At 37.0% G+C, this 25531-nt stretch overlaps 1 protein-coding gene across 1 annotated transcript in view; it reads right to left on the reverse strand.

Moving 5' to 3' along the window:
- LOC122814376 (zinc finger protein 99-like) overlaps nucleotides 1–25531 on the reverse strand; it is a 238728-nt gene that overhangs the window by 95932 nt on the left and 117265 nt on the right. The window contains exons 5-7 of the mRNA XM_044086959.1: nucleotides 23161–23253; nucleotides 18982–19317; nucleotides 9209–9335 (exon numbers count right to left, since the gene is read on the reverse strand). Of these exons, the coding sequence (XP_043942894.1) occupies nucleotides 9209–9335; nucleotides 18982–19317; nucleotides 23161–23253 (556 nt within the window). The remainder of the gene's footprint in view (nucleotides 1–9208; nucleotides 9336–18981; nucleotides 19318–23160; nucleotides 23254–25531) is intronic.

Raw genomic sequence — 25531 nt, forward strand, 5'->3', positions numbered from 1 at the left:
GACTTCAAAATCAGTTTCTGAAAAAATTATATTTTTAATGTTAATAGAGTAAGCCAGTTAAGAAGTTTTGCTTTTTACTTATATCAGCATTTATTAGCCACAGGCCCTATGCTTATAGGAAACATGTTCTTCTGTTTCTTCTTAGCTAGGCAATAAGCTTAGAAGAGTGGTGATTTTGTTGGCAGAGGGGTTTCCTCTAACAGCTGTAACATTTAAATACAGCAGGACAAATTTGTTTTGGTCATGATCAATTTCATCTGTTTTCTCCTAACATCAAGTGCCTACTTACTTCCAGTTATATAATGGAGGTGGGGGGAGCATTCTTGTGTAGGGTGACTAGAATACTATTACATATTTTATTCAGGTACTCTATGCATCATGCAAGGTCTGGCAATTGGCAAGTATTTTGCTACAAACAGCAGTTGCTTGGGTTTAAGAAATATGTATAAGGGAAGGGTTCTTTCCTCTCCTCGTATAGACTGTTTTAGCAAATATTTTGCTACATACTGCAAGTGCCTAGGTTTAACAAATAAGTATAACAAAAGGGTGATTTTCTTTCCTCTTATAGACTATTTTGGAAAATATTTTACTACATACTGCAAGTGTCTAGGTTTAACATATGTGCATAAGGGATCCTCCTCTCCTACAGACCATTCCAGGTTTACCTCTCCTAATTTTGGGAGGGTGGTTATTAACTTCAACCTTTCATCCTGAATTCACAATTTACTTTGCTCATCTCGCATCTTTCATCACCTACTAACTTGCACATAACTTAACATCCTGACCTTCATTTTTCCTTAACAAAAAGAAATTATAAATAATGAACCACTTGCAAGTACTTCTCACTATCCTATTTTTCCACCTCATCCCAACAGTTCAAAAGACCAAGCTTCCAACTGACCACAGATACTAAAAACTCACATCTTGCAACAGTTATGTGCATGTCAGATCTGTTCATTGTAAGACCTCACAGTTAAAAATTCTTCAAAATTTGAGATAAGCAAAAATTCACACAAATGAGGGTTTTCCTTTGTAATACACCAATTCCACCATTAGTATAACAGCTAGACATGTATTTGTCACATCACTCATAGGACTTTGACTGTATGGGAATATCAAAGCTAATCTTAGATTATTCTTTCTCTCTGTTCTTCATGCCTTGTTACCAGAAATATTAAGCTTAGCACATTTCAAACCAGCTTTAACAACTAATGGACAAATCTTGAACTTTAGCTTGATTACTACCAACCCGAGATAACAGCCATAACTGAGTCCTGACTGAAATATAATGTTGAATTCCTCACTAAAAAACTAACTCATATTATCATTTTTGTAATAACAGGCCTTGATTCTAGCATGGTTGAAGGAACACTTAACCTCCTTCATAAATTAGCCAATATCTACTCACTGTTGCAGGTGAACACAATAAATATTTACCTTTCATAACTTAAAACCTCTACCTTACTTCAAATCCATCTAAGGCAAAGCTGTGAAAGAACTCCTTGAACATTAACAGCTACAAACCTTTCTTTCACCTTCTTGACAATAGACTTCTCCAAACTTAGGCCAAATATCTAAATGGAAATCTTGCATTCATACTTATCTGTAACCACTAACCACACCCCATAGCTTTAAACATGCACTTTTAATTCCTCCTCCTATGGTAAACAATTTCACCTGACCTAATTATTTCAGGCTAATTTTCAACATCTGCCTAAATACCAAGTTCTTTGAAAAATACTTTGCCAGCAAATTCCTGGATGTATTCAAACAGGAGACATATCATCAGTGAAGAAATTAGACACTGCCATCTGTGCTAGCATGTCCACCTGGAGTTTTATATATAATTTTAGATTAACCTGTGTATTATTATGCCAGCATGACTAGCTGTAATATTGTAAATAAGTTCTTACATTTTGATTTATGATCTGTTTGAACAGAATATTTTAAAGATTTGAACAGTGTCCTTTTACATTTCTAACTGTGCATGTTTGTGAGGAGAGTTCTAAAGGCAAACTGTCTCAGACTCAGCTGATCAGCAGATGATGTCATTGGAATGTTGGCAGTTGGTATGTGTTACTGTCAGAAGCTGAAAGACAGGAAGGACTTTTAGAAAACAGCTTTTGGTTGAATTTAAAAACATGAAATGAAAATTAGAACCGGAATAGTTAGCAGGCTAATCTATAAAACATTCTGCTGAAGACAGTTGTCAGTTGGCAGATGAACTGTGCAGTGAATACCCCAAAAGGTCTCACCATGAACTGTAAGCCTGCCTTTGCTCTGTTGTAGTAATTTAATTTAGATCAGTGTCAGTGTTCTTTAGTTAGTTAGGAAATTATAACTAATCAGCTAGATCAGTTAGAGTTTTTTTTTGAATATTGGACATTTAAATTCAATTTCCTAACAAAATGTCTGATATCAATTAATGTTTGTGCAATGTTAACATTTTTAGCTGGAACAAATGATAAGCCTCTAGAAAATAAATCACAATCATTCACATCAAAAATACATGAAGAAAAATTATATACATTAAAATAATTTCTAGAATTCTTTAAAATAACATAGTTGTTCAACATATGCTCATTCGGATTTAATTCCATTCTCGATATCTCCCCTCCCCCTTCCTTAATGTCTTATTTAAAATTGTTGAATATGTAAGTAACCCTTTGCACATTTTAAGCACTTTTAACCCACCCTTGCACCCTGCGTTAGTGATGTTTGACAAAATGTGTGAAGTAGATGTTAGAAATTTGCATAGAAATGCACACTCATCTAATTTAAGTAAAAGTGAGATGGATGGTTTAAACAATCTTAGAACTAATAGAGATGTGCAGATTATAAAACCAGATAAAAGTGGTGGAATTGTCATCATGGACCTAGATGATTATAACACAAGGATGAATAATATTCTATTGAGTGATGCATATAGAAAAATCTCTATTAATGAGTTAAATGGCATTTATAACAAAGTTAAAAATGAATTAATGGACCTCTTTATTGAGGGCTCAATTTCTATAGATGAGTATAATTACCTAACAGTGCACCCTCCGAAAACTCCTTGTATATTTAGATTACCAAAATTACACAAGAATATGGTTGATCCACCTATGCACCCTATAGTGAATGGGCGTGTTTCTATCACTTACCCCATAGCAAAATATTTGGATATTAATTTGAAATATTTTGTAAGTGAAGAAACTATCATTTGTAAGGATTCATGGGATTTTTTTAGAAAGGGTTAATAGTTTGGAATACAGTGAGACAGGTGTATTCATCACCATTGATGTGAAGGATTTGTACACCTCAATACCCCATGATATTGGTATTGAATGGGCATGTGATTTTTTTATTTGAAAAAGGAGTATCACAACCAAAAATTAATGTATTCGAAAAACTGTTTGAACTAGTGTTGAAAAACAATTGTATATTTTTTAATGGTGAATTCTTTATCCAAGCAGTTGGTGTTGCTATGGGTTCTTCATGTGGTGGTTTGTATTTTAACTTGGTGATGTTACAATGGGAGAAAAAGTTTGTTATCAATTCAGCTTATTATGAACATTGCAAAAGGTATGTGAGATTTTTGGATGATATTTTTATATTTTGGGATGGACCAAGTGAGTTGATTAATGAATTTATAACTCACATAAACAATTCAACGGCTTTTTTGAGGTTCACCCATAATATTGATCCCAATAAAATCTCCTATTTGGATGTAAAACTGTCAAAAGATACAGCCTTAAGGAAATTTGAGTCACATATTTATAAGAGGGAAATGTATTTGAATATTTTTTTACATTTTGACAGTGCCCATCCCTTTAAGCAAAAAAGAGCAGTTGTTAAGGGTCAGTTTGTTAGAGCTGCTCGGATGGTGTCTAGTTTCGACTCCTTCTTGGATGAATGTGAACTTTTGAAGGACATGTTTCTTAAAAGAGAGTACCCATAGGATCTAATCAACAACTTAATGTTGGAAGTAATTAATAAGAGAGAGAGAGGCTTCTATCATGCTATATTGAATTCTGAGATTGTGTATTCTGGTAATGAAGTGAATAAGCATATTGATTTAAATTTGAATGTTAGTTCTGTTAACATGGACAACAGGGCTAATGTGAATGTTATGACACCTGTTGAAAAAGTGCAAGCTAACGGAAAGTTTTGTTCAGCCTTTATTACCTCTTATAATCTTGACAGTAAAGAAACTTTTAGGATTTTGGATAAAAATTGGATAATTTTGACTTCAATCAATGACATTAGACAATGCATAAGTAAGAAGCCTATTGTGGTCTATAGAAAGGGACAAACCTTAAAGAACATCTTTGAAGGGAGTAACTGGATTTGGAATGGGGGCCATATGAAGAAGTGTGGGGCATGCAATTATTGCCAATATATTAAGGAAGGGTCAAAGTTTAACATTAATGGTATAAAGGTTTCTTTGCAAAAAAAGTGCAGCTGTTATACTGAAAAGGTGGTTTATTGTGCTTTCTGTTCCAAATGTGCTTGTTTTTACATTGGAAAGACAGAAAGTAAACTTAAAAAACGTATTTATGAGCATTTGAGAGATATCAGACTGCAAAAAGAAACCAATGCCCTTGCAAAACATTTTATGGAGTGGCCCGGACATGATTTTAAATTCCCTGTTATTGAAGTTATTGAGCTAGACCCAAGAGGCGGACCTTGGACTTTGTACTTGGAGAAAAGTGAGGCCTTATGGCAGGTGAGAACAAATGCAACTCAATGGCCAGGCTTAAAGGAATCTGTTGCAATCACTTGTTTTTAAGACTAAAAGCTTTAGACAGATGATGTTTTTAAAAAAATGTCCTTGTTGTTTATAATAGTTGAAACATATGCATTAATTTTATATATGTATATATATATATATATATATATATATATATATATATATATATATATATTTGTGAATTTTATACTATATCTATTTTATGTATTTATTCATTTATATTATAATACATTAGGGTTTATTTATTGAGGTGCATAACATATAGGAAATGCTGAGATTTTATTAGACTTTATTTGCACATATTTAATGTATTTTATTATAATGTTAGTTATGTATTCATATGAATTATAGTGGGTAATATTAGGATTATGAATGTTTTATGTGTGTTTATTTGACATTATATGATGCAAATTGTAGGAACAGTCATTGCTCATGAATTATTCATGAACCTTGTATGCTGATTGGTTCACTAATTAACTTTGTATTATAAATATATTATTGTGTTGGGCATGCTCTATCTTGATAAAGTCTCCAAATGGTTGGAGATGAAAATGCTTCATTCACTGGATGTACTGGATTTATTTTTATTTTTTATTTTTTACTTGTTTAATAAAAGTTCTCCTTGTAAGCACTTCTTAGTTGCTTATTTGAAATTTTTATCGTTCTTCATCTCTTAGCAACCGAGGCCATTTTTTGGATTGTGGTCTGTGTTTTTGACTTTAAAAATTTGAAATTTCTTACAACTCCAACATTCAACTACAACCTTTTTATTAAACTTAGCTACTATAATAGGAGTCAAAAAAAGCTATAAAAATGAATTTCCAAGTAAATAGTCTCCAATATCAAAACCAGGGAGTTTTAAAAATAGAATGGAGTAGCTGTTTGTTGTTTTGATCAATAAAAGCAATATGATGTTTTTTTTTTAAATAAAATCCAAAATATATCATTCAAATTACTATAATCAACAGCTAAATTTGAGTGTAATATAGAAATAATTTTATTAATTTCTTGATTTTTGTAAATAATAGCATTTAAAATTTTTAACAATTGTGGAAACCTATTACTCGTAGAATTAGAAACATATGAAAATCTAGTGTGAATTAAGATAGCACATGATTGCAAATGAGATGAAGCTCTATTATCTATATTAAATTCCATGCATAAAAATTTCAATTATTTAATTTTTATACCATCAAAACATTGATAATAACAAAATAATTGATTACTTTCCCAATTATGAAGAATGTGAATTGGAACATCTTTTCTAATATTTTTATTAATAAAAATAGAATAAGAGTTTCAAACCAAAACTTATAATTTGGATTATTTGAAAACTTTTTAAGCAACATAAGTTTTATTGTCAATTCAGGGTACTTAACTCTCATTCAGAAACAGTAACAAAAGGAGTACTGCAAGGTGCAACCCTTGGGATTCTATTATCCTTTCTTTTTATTAACAGCCTTCTCTACAACCCCATCCACAAATTAATCTACTGCTTTATGCAGATGGCGTTATGCTCACCTCAAAACATAAACAAGTTTGTCTTTTGGAAAGGCTTAAAGAATTTCTGTTTAGTGTAGAAATGGCCAAGCAAAAATAAATTGCAAATACACACACGTAAGTGTAATGCAAGGATTAATTTTGCTACTAAAAATATCTAAAATTCTCCTTTCAACAACTAACCATTAAGGACCCAAATAGACTTCTTCTCCATATGGTTAAGGAGCAAATAGATCTAATATTACTTAATAATCAGATTCTCTAATTTCTTGTTGATATTGAATAACAGTCACAATAAGTCTTCCAATAATTCAAATTAACTTATAAATTCTCAAATTTTCTTACCCTTAATTTGGAAGAGATATTGCTCTAAATGACCTAATTTCCAGGTAGAATATGTCTAGCTTTAACAATTTCTTGCATTAGAGAAAACAAAATACCAAGATTTATTTATCTATTCCCCACATCTCAAACACTACTGTGTCATCATAAAAAAGGTATACTAGGTTTCTATAAAACAGGAAACATCCTTCCTAATTAATAGCCTAACCTTTACACTTAATCATGGATTCTACTGCCTTTCTGTTTGTAATAACTAAAAATCACTCATCTCAGACCATTTCCTTAGGAATCACAATTGTTTATTTCTTTCCAATCCCCTAGCAAACTAGCTATTGGTGAAAATGCCTTCTCCAAAATTAACCTTGCCACCTGGAATTTTCTTCCTGAACATTTAAGAAAAAATAGATAATCTTCTACTATTTATTACTTCACAAAAAACTCAGAACACTTCTGCATAAACAAAGTCCATGTAGCCGTTTTACTAACAATGGGCGACACTCACCCATTTAATACAGACTCTACCTCCTTGTTTCAACTGCTTAACCTTGCCCCTAAATGTTATCACTTACTTTGACTTAACAATACATTTTGCCTGTGTAATTATGATATAAATTATGCTGCTAAAATCTTATTTGCTATATATATATATATATATATATATATATATATATATATAAAGGACATAACATATTTATCAGGAAGTACTTTAGGAAATGCTTTCTTTCTGTATGTTCTGTTTTTGCCTAGTGGTGCTATGGTTAATTGTTTGCACTGAAATGTTGAGCTTTTATTTGTTACATGTCCTGTCTTTGCCTTTTGGTATGAGGTATGACTGAAAAGGTTTATTAAACCAGCTCATAGGTGATTATTAGGTTAATGACCTCAGGGGCATTTTTAAGCCTAGCCACACCTCCCAAATATATCTGACAAGTCTTGATAGCATAGGGTTATTTTATGGGGTATATGTAGGCTTGGACATGGGTAGTCAAGGATTTACAGGCTTCCTATGTCTAGCAGAGACATAGGTGCCAGACTAGGGGTAAATCTCTGATGCCTCTCTACTGGTACAAGTTACATTTGAAATGGGTTAGGGAAGAACTCTGCTTTATATGGATGGGAAGCCAGGTTTCAGAGAAGGCTAGTCTCAGAGTCACATACTTGTCCCTCTAACATGTCCTGTTTATGTTGCAGAAGAGGTTTACACTGCTAGATTAGGTAATTCTGACACTATTTGCTTTCTGGATATTCTACAGGTGCATCAGAGTAGCATCAAAGGATACTTTGTAGGTTAGGCATACTTCACCTCTCAGCAGTCTGTAAGAGACCAAGTACAATGATAGGGCTCTGAGGTGGTCTGTGCAAGACACATTGTTTACTCCCTGTATTCTTTTTGTAAGGAATGTCTGTGGATGTTCCAGTTGTTGCATATGCCTGATCAGGTTCATACCAAAGGAGGCAATGTACTCTATGACTGGTTTGATGAAAGCTGAGTACAGCAGAACAATCACATCCTTGGACCTACATGTCATACTCTTACCTGTAAGTTGTACGACATAGAATGATTTCCTTACAACCATAAACACCTGATAGTCAAAGGCCAGGTTAATGTCTACATGTGTAACCAAATCCCTATGTATTATCAATGTGATAGTTTCCAGGGGTAGCACCTTCCCAAATTATACTATTATGCATTTCTTGGCACTGAGTTTTAGACTTTGGCTCTGGCACCATTTATTTATTTATTTTTTTTTTATTTAGCAGTTGTTTACTGGGAAAGTCCCTCTTGGAATGAGCCAATTTTCAGTGGAGACCAGGGGAGAAATGCTCCAGATGCATGTCATTGTAATGTGGGAGGAAACCTATATGAATGCAGGGAGGACATGAAGACTCCACACAGAAGGCACCCCAGCCAAGAATCAAACTGGAGTACCCCTTGCTGTGAGGCAACAACGTTAACTGCTGCATGACTGCTCAATCCATTAGTCTCTGTCAGGCCTTCTTGGAGGGTATTTTTGTTTAGGGAGATTCTGTGACTGTACCTAGTTTGTAATCATCTACAAACTTGGTCAGCCAGTTGCCTTGGACATTAACTTAAGAGAAGTAGACATTAAAAAGGAAACAGTTCCAGCACTGAGCCTTGAGGGAGTAAACAAACTTTAAAAATATTTGCCATCTATCATGCATATGTGTCTGCTGTTCTCCAGTCGCTCACTCCATTTCTAGAAATGGCAAAGCATATGTCACCAAAAAGCATCTCTGGAGACTCTGGCTGTGTCAGACATCAGTTAAAGCATTTAAAAGTGAAATGTGAAAAACGACATCCCTTAAAAATGTGTGAAACTTACAGTAGTAGACTGAAAGAAGGGAAAAGTTGAGAAAATCAGAAGGTTTTATGAATGGGAGGCATACTCATAAAAAGAAACAAGAAGAAAGAAAATATTGAGGCCATAAAATTTTAATATACGCAAGCAAAGGAGATGCTGGCAGTGTTAGGGCCATTAGAGATGATAAAGTGCAGATACTCCTCACCCACAACTAAGTACATATTTCTGAATTACCCTGGCAGTGCATTTTAATAATGTTCTTGGAATTCATAAAATAAAGACCACACCTACACTAGATGCTGCTTACCTACTGAAACCAATGCTTTATAGTTCTGTACCATTACTTCTCTGTAAAGCTCTTTATCCTGCTGTCTTAGTGTCTTCCATTCCTCTTCTGAGAAAATGACAGTAACATCCTCAAAGGTGTTTGGTACCTGGAAAGGAGACAGTGCACTTCAACTTTTGTTTTATTATGTATAACATTACATCAGCACTTTTGCAGCAAAAGCAATTAGCATTTGCTGTGATTTTCTTTCTTTAGTAGACAGGCATCCTGGACTGCAAGCCCCCCTCCCCCTTCAGATACATTTTGTTAAAGAAGAGAATAAAGTCAGACATAAGGTGATATACATTACATGGTTAGAGAACAGTACAATCTGTATTTGCCTTTCTGGTTATTTATATATCATAGAATCATCACAGAATGTACAAAGCAACTGGCCAATGTGGCCATTTACATCGTATCAGTACCCACCACTAGACCTTGCTTCCTTTCCCAAGGAGCAATCGACCAGTCATACCAGGGCTGAATTTATGAAGACCCCCAAAAAACATTTAATTATTGTCACATTGTTTGGTCTCGAGAGGAAATTTGTTTCAGAGAAGGGGTAGTCGCTGTGTGATGAATCTGTCTCTGCCATGATTTATTTACAGTAGAAGGTTAAGTTCTCTGGTTCTAGTGTTTGCAGGACTATTTGATTTGTGAAGAAATATGAGGTCTTGGACTGCCAGATTCCTAATAGTTCAGAAGGTTATACACAGTTATCCCTAAGGAGTCTGTAGGATACTGAATACAGGAAAGGGCCTTCAGCCTCTCTTGATAGCTCAGGTCCTTTAGTCCCATGATCTTTTTTGTCAGGAACCTTTGGGGTCTTTCTAGCTGCATGGTGTTTAATAAGGTACATCCCAAATGGACACTATATTCTATGATGGACTTGATTAGTGCAAAATATAGAGTGGTCAGGACTTCTTTACACCTATTAGACTTAGAGGAAATACCATTTATGAGCAGCTGATCCAGACAGAAATATTTCCAGACCACTGTTGAAACATGATGGTCAAAGGAGATGGAGTTATCTAAGTTCCCATGTCTCTCACAACATCTTCATTATGGAGTGGGGAGTTTTCTATACAACATTGCATTTTTTAGCATTTAGTTTTAGCCCACTGTCAGTGCACCAGCTATTATAATATGTAAGCTCAGTTTGTAGTTTCTGCATAACAGGAAGGGATTCAAGTACAGCACCCAGTTTATAATCATCAGCAAACTAGTTTAACCAAAGTTTATATTTTTTATTTGGAGATGAGAGGAGTATATGTCAGATATCAAAGATCCTACCTCAGAATCTTGTGGCACTCCACTGGTTGCTTTCTTGCTGTCCAAGGCTGCATCTGCCACCCTCACAGTGTGGGTTCTGAACCTCAGCTAATTAGCTATCTGCCTAACTACATAGGGATCAATTTGAAGAGCATATAGCTTGTTGATAATGTTGGCATGTGGAATGGACTAAAATGTTTTGATGAGGTGCAGTTGTGCTATATGGACAACATGACCACTGTCCATGGCTTGCATTACGCTCTCAAAGAAATTTACCAGATTCGTTAAGCAGGATCTACTCTTAAAAATCAAACTGCTGTAGGTCAGGTCTTATTTTTATATTGTAGTTTATCAGGTCTGTTATAACCAATCCCAGGGCTTGCAGATGAAGCTCGTCAGGCTGATAGGTCTGTAATTTCTGGGGTAGGGTCCATAATGGGGTTATTCTTGTGAAGAAGCATCTCAACTGTTGTCCTCCAAACCTTGGGCTCAAAGCCAGTAGAAAAGCTCAGACTGAATACTTGTAGAAGCGAGACCACAAGTGCATGTTTAGTGCTGTTTAGTAAACAGATGGGTATGTTTTCAGTTCCCATACAGTAAGTATTTATTAAAAGTGCTTTCCAAAACACAAAAATAAGTGTTCTTCGCAGGTATATAATGGATGAAAAAAGTTATATAGACAAGGTTTAACAATATAATGCTTTCCCAATATTTACAGCAATAATGCTTTCCAATATACACACTGCTGTCACAAAAATATGGGGCAGCTTTGCTTCCCAACAAAATGTAACCTCATCCCCGTTCAAATTGGACCACAAATCTATCACATTCACTTTAAGACTGAAGCATCTTCCAATACCCCAGTATTTAGAGATTATGCCAAGGTTAATCTACTAAAAAAGAGTGAAGCTCTGTCTAAATTCAAAAGCCCTTCCATCTTGACTATCCCATTACTTATGTGAAATAATTTGCCGTCAAATTCTATAAGCATGTAAATATCTGCAAACATGCATCAGTCCCCCTAAGAAGAAAATACAATGCCACCTTTAAAAATAAACCCCTGTAGTGGAACTCTAATGCAAATGGGTTCTGTAATACAAGAAAAAAACTACAATAAACCCTTAGTTAAGCAGAACTCAAGCAACCGGCACTCTCAAGCAACCAGCAAAAAAAAAAAAAAAAATTGAAGAAATACAGTACAACTTTCATGTGTTGCACTTTCTGTCCCACCCCCCACCCCCCCAGTAGAAACATACTTTATGTTTTTACAGTTTTAGTAAGGAAGATAGGAACAAATTCCCTCTCTCCCCAACCTGAGAACAAGTCAAACCAAGCAAACAGTATAGGGTACAGTGTTAATCAGGCCTATTTTTAATAGTAACTCTCAAGCAACCAGAAACTACAGTTATCTGGCCTCTACCAGTCTCCATGGGTGCCACGGTTAACTGAGAGTTTACTGTATGTGCAAACAAAATATCTATAACCCTCCTCTTGATTCTCCCTCCATCCTTTTGCTTCTGTCTCCTCCTGCCACATAGTTCTAGCACATATTTACACCTACTTCCACTACTCAGCATCCTAGCTTTCCTTACTCGTTTAGCTAGCTAAGAATCCTCTCTCACCCCCATACAACTAAAGTCTGTGAAACTAGCTCTCACCACCCCACGTCTACTTCTATAATTCCCTTATCTGGTCATGACTCTAATATAAACACAACAATTTCTTCTGCTACCCTTCTCTAAACACACCAAACCCATAAATAACACAGTAAAAAGAACAACTCATTACTACCCCATAAATTTAGCAAACTAATAGAAAGTGGTGATTTACACCCCAACTCCAGGCCAAACTCACTCCCTGCAAACTAGCCACCCCAAACCCCCCACCTTAAAAATACCTCCACTCAACATTCGCCCAAACACAACCAACCTCAACATCCCCCCTCTGGCTTATGAATGTACCATCTCAATGCCCATAGCATCTGTAACAAAATGTCTGAACAGCATGCATGAATAGAACTGTAACAACCCCACATTCTAGTAATAACAAAAATGTGGTTAAGACCAGATGTCAAAGATGAATTATATACTCATCTATACATAATCAGTATCCTACAGACTGCTAAAAGGTGAACTGTGTTTGGCATATCAGGCATCCTCTGACACATTACAGATGGCTTTACTGCACATTAGCAAGTAAAATGGTATAAGAAATACTCATTCTAGTTTATCCCTGTCCATTTTCAAGCACAACTAAGATCTATGGATGGGAAACAAAATATTTACCCCAGGACTGCCCTCTGTACTACTAATGGACAGAGGCAGCTCCTAAAGACTCTATCTCATGCATGGGTCCCCTAAAGTTATCTCTGGTATAATCCCAATTATTCCCGTTAGGGATGATATATAATTATTGACTATGAGATGGGTAAGGCCAAACTATAACCAAATGGGATTATTTCGAGTGAAAAAAAGAAAAATTGGCTAGGCTTAAAATGGCCTGCAAGGGCAGCTAGAGTAGTACTTACCTATGAACCTATAAAAAGTTATACCTGCTGGCTACATTATCATTAAAAAGACCGAACAGGTAAATGGGCAGGTGGAGTAGCTATAACCTTCCACACTACACCTTTATAATTACCACACAACTATTGCAAATTTAACAATGAAGAGTTACTAATAACTCAATTCTTATTAAATAACAAAATATCCATATTCATCATAGCTGTCTACATTTCCACTTCCCCAGACTGTTAATAAAATTGAAAATATCCTTTTTATCGTCTACCATTAATCAACAAAACACTAATGTAATTAACTCTCCCTCCCACAATATTAAATTCTTCCATTTCAGCCAAATGATCAATGAATCAACTAGAATTGACAAAATATAAAAAAAAAACATTAATTCTGGACTGCATACATTCAACCAACCCCCCCCCCCCCCCCCCCCCCAAAAAAAAAAAAAAAAAACTAGTTTACACTCTCCCAAGCACTCTAGGTGATCACCACCTCACTTATATCAACACAGATTATCACAAGCCCCCTAAACCACTACACTTTAATTCTGAAAGAACCTAACACATTTTGATAATCATAAACATCCCTCTCAAAAAAATGTAACTGGAAGCCCCTCAAATACCCTCCACTAGACAAAGCTGTCTCTTATTTCATTAACTCTTTTCTCACCATACTAAACCAACAAGCCCCGGTAAGAGTAAAAGTAAACACTGCTTTCTGGCTTCCCCATCAAACTAAACTACTAATGAAGGATCGGGACAAAGCCTGGAAACAATGCCACAAAAACAAATCGAGAAACATATCACTGTCTATGAAACTTCACAGGACAAGTTACTTTTTCTCCACTAACCAGGCCACACATACAAAAAAACTCCAAGTGATTCTCACAAAACGTAAACAACCTCTTAAAACCAAGCAGAAAACCTACTCTAAACCCCTTTCCATCTGAACGTAACAAAGACATAGCTGATAAAGTCAATAATCACTTTATATCCCATACCATCCTCAGCTTCGCCAACAATAATCCAAACCCAGCATCCTTACCCCTGCAAACCCCAACTCCATACCTCATCTCACATTAAAAACAGTCCAAACTAGTATCATAAAAAAACACATTCAAAAACTGAGACCCACGACAGTGGCACTGGACAACCTGTCAGCTGAAAATCTTAGCATAGCTGCTGACAGAATATGTTATTCAGTATCTACCTTTATTAATAGGTCCATAATAGAAAATGACATCCCTGCCCTATGGAAAGCTTCCTATATATTGCCACTGCCACTTCACAAAGGTGGCACATCAACTGATCGTTCTTAACTATCGTCTCCTAGCAATCACCCAACCACTCCCAAAAAAAAAAAATGCATGCATTGGCAACTTCTAACCTTTCTACTTGAAAAATAGCTACCTTCTCCTACTTTGACCTGACCACAGCAGAGCAGCAGCCCTAGTACATTTCCTTGATGCTGTCAATTAAACTTGAAATACAGGCATCATCATCTCCAGTCCTTTCCTTGACATGTCAAAAACATTCAGTACAGTTTCATACCGTCTCCTACACCAACCCCATCTTAGTGACCTTGCACCTTCCACCATTAAATAGTTCACCAGCTACTTTAATAATCACACCCAGTCTGTAAAATGGATAGACTACCACTCCAGCTTCCTCCCATTCTCAGCAGGTGTATAACAAGGCTCCATACTGGGACCCATGCTTTTCAACATCTTCATTAACAACATGGACAAAGAATCAAAACACGCCACAGGCATTCAGTACATAGGCAACTCTACACTAGTCTGCTCAGGCATCAGTTTATGTGCCTTAGAAACTATTACATAAAATGATTTCACCTCTGTGGAAAACTGACTAAAGAAAATCTCAGCTATGTTTAAACACTTCCCCACAAAAGATAACAAACTACTTTTAATTCTCTCAGAAATGACAATACTACTAATTTATGTTTTCTCTCCTCAGACAACACAAAAAATCGAAGATGTCATTAATAGTAAATTACCAGGCAATATCACTGACAAGTTAAAGATCAACCTTCACATAGACTCTGCCAGCAAAAAACTGACATCAAGCTAGGTTCTTTACATAGAGAAAAACCCATTATAAATGATCCCAGTAAGAAAATAACAGCCACCTCTCTCTTCTTTCCCAACCCACCTATATACCACAACAATATTTACAAATCTCCAGTTTTCCACCAAGCAGGAACTGGAACAATGCTACAATAAAATCAGTAAATTTCCATGCAGCCTCACGACCTGCCTTAAATACCATTATCTGGCTTGAACTCCCCCAACATAAGTCCCTACCCCAGATTTCTCATGGTACACAACTTACAGCACCTGTTTAATACACCTTCACTGGTCAACCTCATCAATTGGCATGTGTCTAATAGAAACTTGGTCACCAACTAACATAAACTAGCCGAATCCAACAATTCCAGTAACTAATACAATGACCAATGACTCCCTGTGCTTGGTCAGCTTCTCTAAAACATAGAACAACCTTCAAAGTAATATCATACTTCTAAGCAATATTAAACACGTCAAAACTGCAATGAAAGATCACCTGATGAAAAACAAACTATATAGTTGTACTTTATCCATAGGCTGACTTCCATTTTTTTCTTTCACCTTCTATTTTCACTCTCCTCTGTATTGCTAACATGCCCCCTCCTCTTATTTTTTCTTACACTCATCTCTCTGCTGTCACTCGTTCCTGCTCTATTTCTTTTCTCCACAAATTACCTTCTATTAGCCACCTCCACCTCTGAATCTCCTGCTACCCTCTAATCCACTGTCTGCTTTCACTATCACCTGAACTAAACTACTTTGTACATCCAATCCTTCACCTATGGCTAAATCTTTCCTACTATGCTGTATGTAAGAAATATGCATATCTGGAACTGCGCTTTGGTGGCTCTAATAAACTAAAGGACTACTTGAGAGATTCGATGTACGTATTCTTTGTCTCGTCTGCATTGTCTTCATCTATGTGTTGATTTAGCCTGATTTTGCCTGTACCATTGACCTGTCCACCCAAACACCAGGGGTGGAAGTTTTACTGAGATTTGTGCTGAGATTTCTGTAGCACCGGCAACTGTGACCACTGGCCCACTAAGAGGAACCACTAACCCACAAGGCTATCTTGGCATCTGGGGGTTACAACTTTGTTTCCAGTATTTTTTCTACTGTTTCCTCCTCAGGGCTTCGGTCACACGTTTCAGTAAGGTGGGCTTCCCCCTGGCAGCCTAGGCCTGACCCAACTGGATGTCACCACATGCTCCTAGTGCTAAAGGGGCCTCCCTAGCAAAAGAGCTGCACTTTTTGAGACAAATGATCTGTAACACTGCGGCTCCTCCACGGGTGCCTGCATCGCTGCCTCCACAGGGGTATTTCACTAGGCATTTTTCCCTCCATGCTGGGAGGCCTTTATCCCTCCACCTATTGGCTACCTCACCCAGCATTACAAACTGTGAAGTAAAATCTAGAAGCAGGGGTATGAGGCAGTCTGGAAACAAAAAAGTTAAGAGGGTAGAAATAGATTGTTGAGGTAGTGGAGTATCTCAAAGGGATGGCTGGTATACGCTAGTTACCCTGGAAAAAGGGGAAGCAGTAAAGATTGTGCTGCAGTGGAATGGGAGGTGGGGAGGGAATGTCACATGGGTGCTGCAGACTATAATATACTGGAAATTATGTATGGGCTGAAAATGAAGTGTTTAAAGCATGGTTTATGAGGATAAGAATGTCTTCAACCTTGGACTGGATAGTCTATTTGGGGGTGCAGGGACTTTATATGAGGTGTAAGAAGGTGGTACACATGGAGTTGGGGATGTCTGGAGGGATATGTGACGGACGAAAACTCAGTTTACTTTTTTCCAGAAATAAGTGGAGATCAGTGATGCATAAATGGACAGATCACAGATTTACAGAATAGTGGCAGAGAATATGTTTAGGGTGAAAATGAATGAGGCTTCCTCTCAGATCACATGCATGTGGTGTGGAAGGTAAGTGGAGATGAGTAAGAACAAAAAAGGTAGATGACAGGACTAAGTGAACACAGCAGGATGTGCTGGGAGTAGAGGTACAAATAACTGAGGCTTGTTAATCAAGGGAAAACAGTAGAAAATGTAGATGGGGTCACAAAGACAGGAGATGTCTTGGAGGGTGGAGGTGGACAGCTCTCAAACAACTCCAAATTATGTGCTGAGGGAGGAATGGAGGAAAGGTTAACATCACTTTGACCATGAAAGTGGGAATGATTAAAGTTTGCGCAAGTTAAGGCAGTGTCTGGCCTTTTTCTGCAGGCAGTAAAAATTAAGAGTGTGGAGGCATTTGGTTCCAAGTTGGCAGAAAGAGCACTCAGGGATGGGGAAGGGTGCTGGAGAGTGTTCTAAGGGGAAGATGTAGGGCCTTGAACTAGAAGGCACCAGTCCAAGAATCAGAGAGAATGTTGGTAAACAGATTCTATAAGACAACAGTACTTTTGCAAAAAAGAAGTGTCTTACAGCAAGACCACTGCTGGAAGTGATAGAAGGCAAGTGCTGATCATGTATATTTGGCTACAGTGTAAGGAAGTCAAAGGTTGTGGAAGATGGAAATCTGCAGTTGGACAGCAATGTGGACGTGAAAAGAGACATGGACACTGTAGGCAGTGCTTATTTGGTGGGAGAAGTGAGTGGGAAGTTGCGACTGAGGACCAGGCTAAGAGTATGACATTAATGGAGGTCTGGGTTTAAAAAATAAAAGTGGCACAAGAACAAGGGGTCTTAAGCTGGATGGCATGGACAAGGGATGGATCTCACTTGATACAGAGTTGATAAGGTGTAGGAAGTTTATTTATTTATTTATTTAACATTTGTTTACTGGGAAAGTCCGACTTGGAACGAAGCCAATTTTCAGAGGAGGCCCGGGGAAAAATGCTCCAGTTCCATGCCTTTGTTAGTTGGAGAAAATGAGACAGATTTGGGGAGTCTGGACTGCATAAGGCCAGAGGACTGCAAAGTAAAGTCTTGTCAGTTCTCTTCATGTGATGTGAGAGCTAGTTTGTTATATAAATACGGTTGTGTATGTTGTTTTGTGTGTACATTTGCCTTGTCTTGTCAGGTTTTATTCCGGACAGTCTTATTCAGGTAGTTTTGGAGCCACTTGTTTCAATTAAAACTATGTTTTGCATGTGGTATACTAAGGTACTTTGGGAAAATATAATGTCCACTGTTTCTGGAAATCAGATTCCTTACATCTGCCTTGAGGGAGGGGGTTCAAAAAGTTGTCTTGAGGGATTTATATAAGAACAGAGGCATCCTGAAAAGTGACCCTGAAATCTTAAAGAGGTAAGGAGTTGCTGTCCTGTACTGAAAAACTAGTGGAAATTACCCCTACATCTGTGCTACAACAAGTTGCCAATATTGGTTACCATGAGTACTATTTGCTTTGAAAAACCCTGTATGAAAGAATACTGCAACTGTAAAGTGAACTCTGGGAAAATGTTTGTAAATGAAGTGGACTTTTGTATTACTTCCTATGTTTTGTTGCAAGAAAGTACTTTTCGTTCATCCCTGTAAATAAACAGCTTCTAAATGAAAAACTGAAAAAGTTGCTTTTTGCTTTATTTTTATTATTGTTAACATTATAAAATTAATGTCACAGTAAAAAATATTTATATGGCAAATTCATTTACCATAATGTTTTGACACATCCGCATAGAGTCTATAAAAGGTAAAGTAACTCAGAATAAAGCATTTTATTCCATCCCCGAGTAACTGAAATAATCGAGTTTGTTAACCTGAACATTTGTGGTTGGACAGCTCAGGTCAGGATTAAGCACATTACTTTGCACAACCTCACTACTGGTATTTGTTATTTCATGTTTCTGTATTATCTAGGCTGTCACGTCATTACACCTTCCATATCAAAAGATGTGCAAAAGCAGAAATAAAAAGCATACTTACTGTTAGCAAACCAATAGAGTGCAGTTGTCCAAGCTCTGTATTATTGTTGTATGTCTCCTGAACTCTAACAGCATAATTTTGAATCCATTCAAAATTTTCCTCCAAGTCCTGCAGAGTCCCTGCTTGTTTAGTCTGGAACTCCAAGTCACCATCAAACACTGCCCCATGGGAGGCAATAATATCATGCTTAATGTATTCAAGATTTTCTTTCGTTTCTTTCAGAATGTTTTCTTCGTTCTTAAGCTGCTGGATGAGCTTCTCTTCCTGGTTGTGGAGTAACTGGTGCAGTTTTGCAAATTCTTGTTTAAAGTACTGTTCCAAATTAAAAGCATCATTCTATGAAAATAAATAGAAAGAGGTAAGCTGAATGGCAATACATTACAATATCAGTTGTATCTATGCATTTTCCTTGTGCAACAAACTCAGCACAGAGCATCCCACTGGCGCAGAGGAAAGGCAACTGCCTGCAACACTAGTGACCTTAGGGCTGGGATCAGGAATAAGCTCTGAGACATCGACAACCGACAAGGAAAGTCCTCTCTGGAGGAGAAAGGAAATAACCAAGTTAAAGATGATTCCTAGAGTATAGCAGAACATTTAGGAATGTAAAGACAATGTCCAGAGTGAAGCTGGCAGGTTCTGAGTGGCTGATATGACTGGCCCTCTTTCAAAACAACTTTTTACTTTTGAACGAAGATGGTCCCCAATCAATATACTATCTCCCAGAACATTTAAGATAGGGAATAGACCACCTTCATAGGAGAAGAAAGTTCTGTGCTTCATATGGAAAACTGGGACTGGTCCCATAAGGAAGAGCAGTGACTCTGGTGGGAAAGAAGATAGCAGAATTTATAACACTTGGCACTTGACCCAGATCAAAATGGTAGGAGGACTATGCTTGCAATAAAAGGTTCACGTGTAGTAAATAACAATGGTTAAAGAGAGGAATAATTAGTCTGCTGAATTCCGAGCAAAGCTGTAAAACATGAAAATCTGCAAGTGCAGTACTGAAATATCTATGCTGCCATTCAATCACAACATCCTTAAAGGATTCTTACCCAGCAGTAACTACAAATACCCTGCTGTACAGTGTGTGGTCTATGTTTGAGATGTGGGTGTGGTCATGTGATGTACATTGTCACACGCATTGTAGTTTTGTACTTGACGTGACTTGTACTTTTGGTGTTGGAGAACACGTCTAGGATGCAGAATGTTTTGTGCCAGACTAAAGACTTACTAAAACTAAGACAAAGATGGCACATGTCATTCAATGTGGTTAAAATGTCTGTAATAAGCAATCATTCATTTGGTGTGTGGAGATAAAGGCCAGACCCATTAATATATACATATAGAAACAGCTAGACTTGGAACTCCATGAAATTTGTGTAGGACACTGAACTATTTTGTGGGTCTGTGAGGCTAGAGACAAGCGAGAGACAAGCAGATCTGTGGTGTTGAACAACAGGCAGAAAAGCTCATATATGAGTCAACATGTTTGGAGAAACAAATCTGTGAGGCAGAATGATTCATGGTTTTGTGTAGGTGTAGAATAAACGCATGATGTAGTAAAGCTTGTATAGGTCTACAGATCTGAGGTATGTGCATACAATGCAGAATGGTTTAGGTAGATTAATGGGGCTCTACCCAAGTCTGTGATATGAATATTTAGACTGGGTCTGTGGGGTTGAATGTACATCTGTAATGCATAATGTTTTTTGTGGGTCTACAGGGTTGAAGACTAGATCTATACTACAGATCTTCTGGGTCTGAAAATGTTCCTATGCCTAGGAATGGATGACATGGTTCTACAGGCCTGAGGCATACAAATCAGAGAAACAGGATGGCTTATGTGGGCCTGTGTGTGTTTAAGGTGCATAAATCTGTGAAACACAATGACCTTTGTGGACATGTGAGATCATGAAAATGATCTGTGGTGTAGGAAGGTTCAAGTGGGCTGGTAGACTTTGGAAATTTATCTGGGTTTAAGTCTGCATGGATTGATTATTTCCTTCTGTGACATAAAATCTAATTGTGTGGTTCTATAGGACTGGTGAGCAGATCTACGATAAACCAAGGAACAAATCTATAATTAGCTTGAGTGGCCTTGTAGCCTTGCAGCACAGATGCCAATAATGTGGAATGTCTTGTATGAACCTATTGGTTAAAGAAAAACAGATTTGTATTATAATACGGCCAGCTTTTCCCTCATACTGAAGAGGGCTATACTCCATTCAGAAGGTAAAACTAGATTGTTTGGAGGGTGGCCTAATGGTTAAGGTGTTTGCCTTACTAACACAAGGTGCAGGGTTTGAGTCTCACAAGGGATAATTGGTTAGGCTTAAAATGGCTCACAAGGGCAGTTAGCCTAGTACTAACCTATGAACCTATATAGCTCAGCAGGAATTTGGTCTGAAATATACACTGCAATTACAAAAAATATTTAAAAAAATGACCACCATATTATTTTACCAAAATGCAGCAAAACATAGGTAACACTAAAACCAGCATTTTTTTTAATACAACAGACCACTGTAAAGAATTTTAATTATTATTTTAATGACCTACTTTTTGTTTGTGCAACACTCACATCTTGCCCATTCGGCAGTGGCACTTTTCCTTACCTTTGCCTGCCATGCATTACTCAACATGCAGTGACAATACAGTGCTACTTTCATTGGTGCATGCATGCTTAGTATGTTATTAGACTGTTTGCGCTGACTTGCAGAAAGCAAAGAGGCAGAACTGAAATGGAGTGTTTGTAATTTAATGGCTTTATATTACAAATGTAAGACATCTCCTTTTAAAGTTGTGCCACTCTACAATAGCAAGACACTTTGGAACTGTTGTGTGTGATTAATTACCAACTCCATGCTGTGGTTTATTGTCATGACACAGAGCAGTTCATTGGAATACATGGTTATTTTATGAACTGTCTTCTAAAAATCAGGTTCAAACAAATGAGTCATTGAGAGGCATTTTGCCCTTCTTTGCAGGGAGGGGAGGGTTCTAGATAGCACTGCATCTCTCACCATCAGTGAAGTCTGGGAGGCAAAGCTGTTCTTGCCACACTAATATTATGGGATGCAGCAGCAAAATGTCTGTGGGATGCTATTCACTGTGTACATAAGGAAGGTGGCATTGCACTGGAGAAGATGTTATCTATTTACAACACCTGAATACATCAAAAGACTGTAATGTACAGAGGATTAGCGGGCATCTGAGAAACAGCCAATGAGGAGGGGCACCAGCAACAGCTGATAGCTGTGTCTGTGTGTGTGTGTGTGTATATATCTATGTCAAAATAACGAATTACCATAACATCGAGTTGCAAAATGGTGAGATGGAAGCGACGAAAGTTTATATTTATATTGTATTTATATTGTCATAAATTTATGACATTCAGATCATAAATTTTCCCATGATATGTAAGCAATCAGCCAACAAAACCTAAAAAAACAACCCGAAGGAAATAAAACTCACCCAAGTGGGTGGCTTCACCCCCCCCCCCCAACTAAATATACCAACTTCAAGATGGGACTATAGTGGAGAAAAGGACAAAGTTCATCACACTGGCCAACTGACCCCTTTCGTGGCAAAAACTTGTGACAATCTGGACATTCATGAATATAAACTTTTTGTCATTTCTGTCTTGCCATTTTACAACTCGATGTTATAGTAATTCATTATTTTGACATAGATCAGTGTGTGTGTGTGTGTGTGTGTGTGTGTGTGTGTGTGTGTGTGTGTGTGTGTGTGTGTGTGTGTGTGTGTGTGTGTGTGTGTGTGTGTGTGTGTGTGTGTGTGTGTGTGTGTGTGTGTGTGTGTGTTTTGGAGGGTTAATATTTGTATGTGTGCAGATGTGTGTGTGTAAAATCTCTTAAGCAGTGCTTTTAAGATGCTGCTGGACTTAACAACAGTTAAATCTGCTGATTCTATAGAAGTTTAAACTATTATTCTTTTCTGCATCACTACCCAGATGACATAAGTGAAAACACTGAAGTGTAGGCAACAGGTTTCTCACAATCTTTTTCTCAGGTAGTCAGTAACATAAACACATGCCATAAAATTAGTTTTCAAATAACACCAGACAGACCTAAAACCTTCAACAGGTGTCCCTATGCATTTGGCATTTACTCTTTGCATTTAAGTGATATGAAAGCAATCCTTCACCTTACTTACTTGCATGTCTGTTAGTTTTGTCTGCTGTCTTTGCAAACAATTAAGATCTTTCAGTCTGCACTCTAGGGATGTTAAAGCTGTTTCGATTTTGTCCTATAGATACAAAAAAAAATTAAAACACATAAACAAGGCTGCATTTGTAAAATTATTATCTCTTTATATGAAAGGGTGGTATAAAAGACTAAGATGGCTACAATACTTAACCATCACAGACTGGAAAGAACAGCCAGAGAGACAGGTATGGCAAACTTGTGTGCATTTTATTAAGTATAGAAGGAGCACATCCTATAAGGACAGGAAAGGAATAAACTTTAAGAACATGAGTGGCCTCTATTTCTCAAATAAAACAAAATGAGGACAATCACCGGAAAGCTAAACTGCAAACATAGTTCCAGGGGCACTGCAGTCTTAATCAGAAATAGAATTAGGCAGGGAATAAGGACTGCGTTCTGAAAATTTCCAGTAGCCTACTGCTAAATGAGGAGAGTTAGCTCCAGTATACACACTTATGTCTTTAAAAATAATTTCCGAATGTTACTGATTAGCTGCTCCCACCAAAAATAAAATCTGGTACCTTGATGTATTTCTTTTTTCCTCTAAAGCTATTACTTTTTCTGTAACTCCTGTAGTATAGTACATATTTCAGTCACATGTTCCCATGTCATGCTTTCCAATCAGCTTTTGATTATTTATGAAGTGAAGCAGAATATTCCAGGACAATGTAGTCCCAGGGAAAAACAAAAGCAGACTTCCAAGATCGCTGCACACTGATCAATAGATTTATTAGAGCTCTCCCACTGTGAAAATATTTTCTTTGGAAAATAGCCAGCAAAAGACACATATTTGGGTAAAATTCACTACGCTCCTGGAAGTTAGCAAAGAAGAAATGTGGAGAAAGCAAGAGAAAATCAACTAGAAAAAGAGAAGAAAAACATTTGTTAGGGAAAGCATTGCAGCTGTTCATCCAAACACAGTTCAGGTTTCAGCCTTAGTACAATAAATGGCCTCCAGTATTTAAAGGAAAAATAAATCAAATGCATTGAGAGGTGTTTGAAATAAGTGAGAAAGTGGACATGTACATACAGTCAAATGATAAAAGGTTGGAAGGAACAGAAAAAGCTTTAAATCGTTATTCAGATAAACTGACAAATTACAAATTAGATGGTGAAATGAAGAAAAGATGGGTTCATATTACGTTATTGAAAGATAACATAATCAAATGGCCAATGCATTAAAATGGCCGCATATCGAAGCTTTTATTGTGGGGGCTGCATCCCCCACACCCCCCGCTAAATATATATTCCAACTCCGAGATCAGACTTCAGTGAGGAAAGGGAAAATATCCCAATCTTCACTGTACTGCGATCCCACAATGAGATCTTCGAAATGCGGCTGTTTCAATGTTTTGGGCATTCAATTATGTTATCTTTCGATAACATAATAGGAACCCAGAAAAGACTGGCTGAATATAAGGCTTCTCAAGAAGAACCATTTCAAAAAGTAGTAGAGCTAGAAAACACAGCACATGCACAGAACCTGAGATTTTCTGCTGTACCAGAGAAAGGTGAAGGAAAAGATTGTCCTAATTTTATGAAAGTACAACTAAATAACTGGACTGATATTATACAGCATGTCTTGTTAATTGAATAGGCACATTGTGTGCATGCTCCAAATCTGGCCATAAGAAAAAAAGCCAAGATCTGTAGTAGCAAAGATGCAATCATATTATCAGAAGGAACAAAATTATGACAGAAGAGGAAAGTATTATAAATTGAGAACACCAGCTTGATCACTGTAAATGATTATTCACTGTAAACCTGACAGAAGGGGAGAAACTTTATCCCATCAATCAGGGGATGCCAAGAGGCAGATGTGCAGCTCAAGTCACTGTATCCATCTGTCTTCAGAATTATTTTTTCTGAAGGAGCAGAGTCATTCTTGGATACAGAGGTGAAGGAGGCAATGAAAAGGTTTACCTAGAAAAAAGTGAGCAAGTTGAAGGGGATGTTGCTTCTTATTCTTCTGACAAGGGCACAGGAAATAGACAGAACTTGCCAGTAAAACCTTTTCCAGTGTTTCAAAGGAAAATGATTGAGCAACAGAAAAAAAAGCACAGGTGCCATCTAGAAAAAAGAGGAGTAACATAGACTTGAACTTGTTGGGTGGTCAAAATGATGAAGAAGACAGCCAGCAAAATCTGAAAGTAGGAAATAAATAGACGAACTGTAAAGAGACATTTCCAGAAGTTGCAATCTGGATATGAGAACTATGCCTCAACAAGAAGGCAGGAAAAAAGACAAAGTGTGCAGCCTATGTTAAACTAGTAGGATAACTCTAAAGTATAATTCCTACTATGTTTAGAAAGATAACG

The sequence above is a fragment of the Protopterus annectens genome, chromosome 10.part0 (genome assembly GCF_019279795.1).
Source record: "Protopterus annectens isolate FY-2018-M chromosome 10.part0, PAN1.0, whole genome shotgun sequence".
In the NCBI taxonomy this organism is placed as follows: Eukaryota; Metazoa; Chordata; order Ceratodontiformes; family Protopteridae; genus Protopterus; species Protopterus annectens.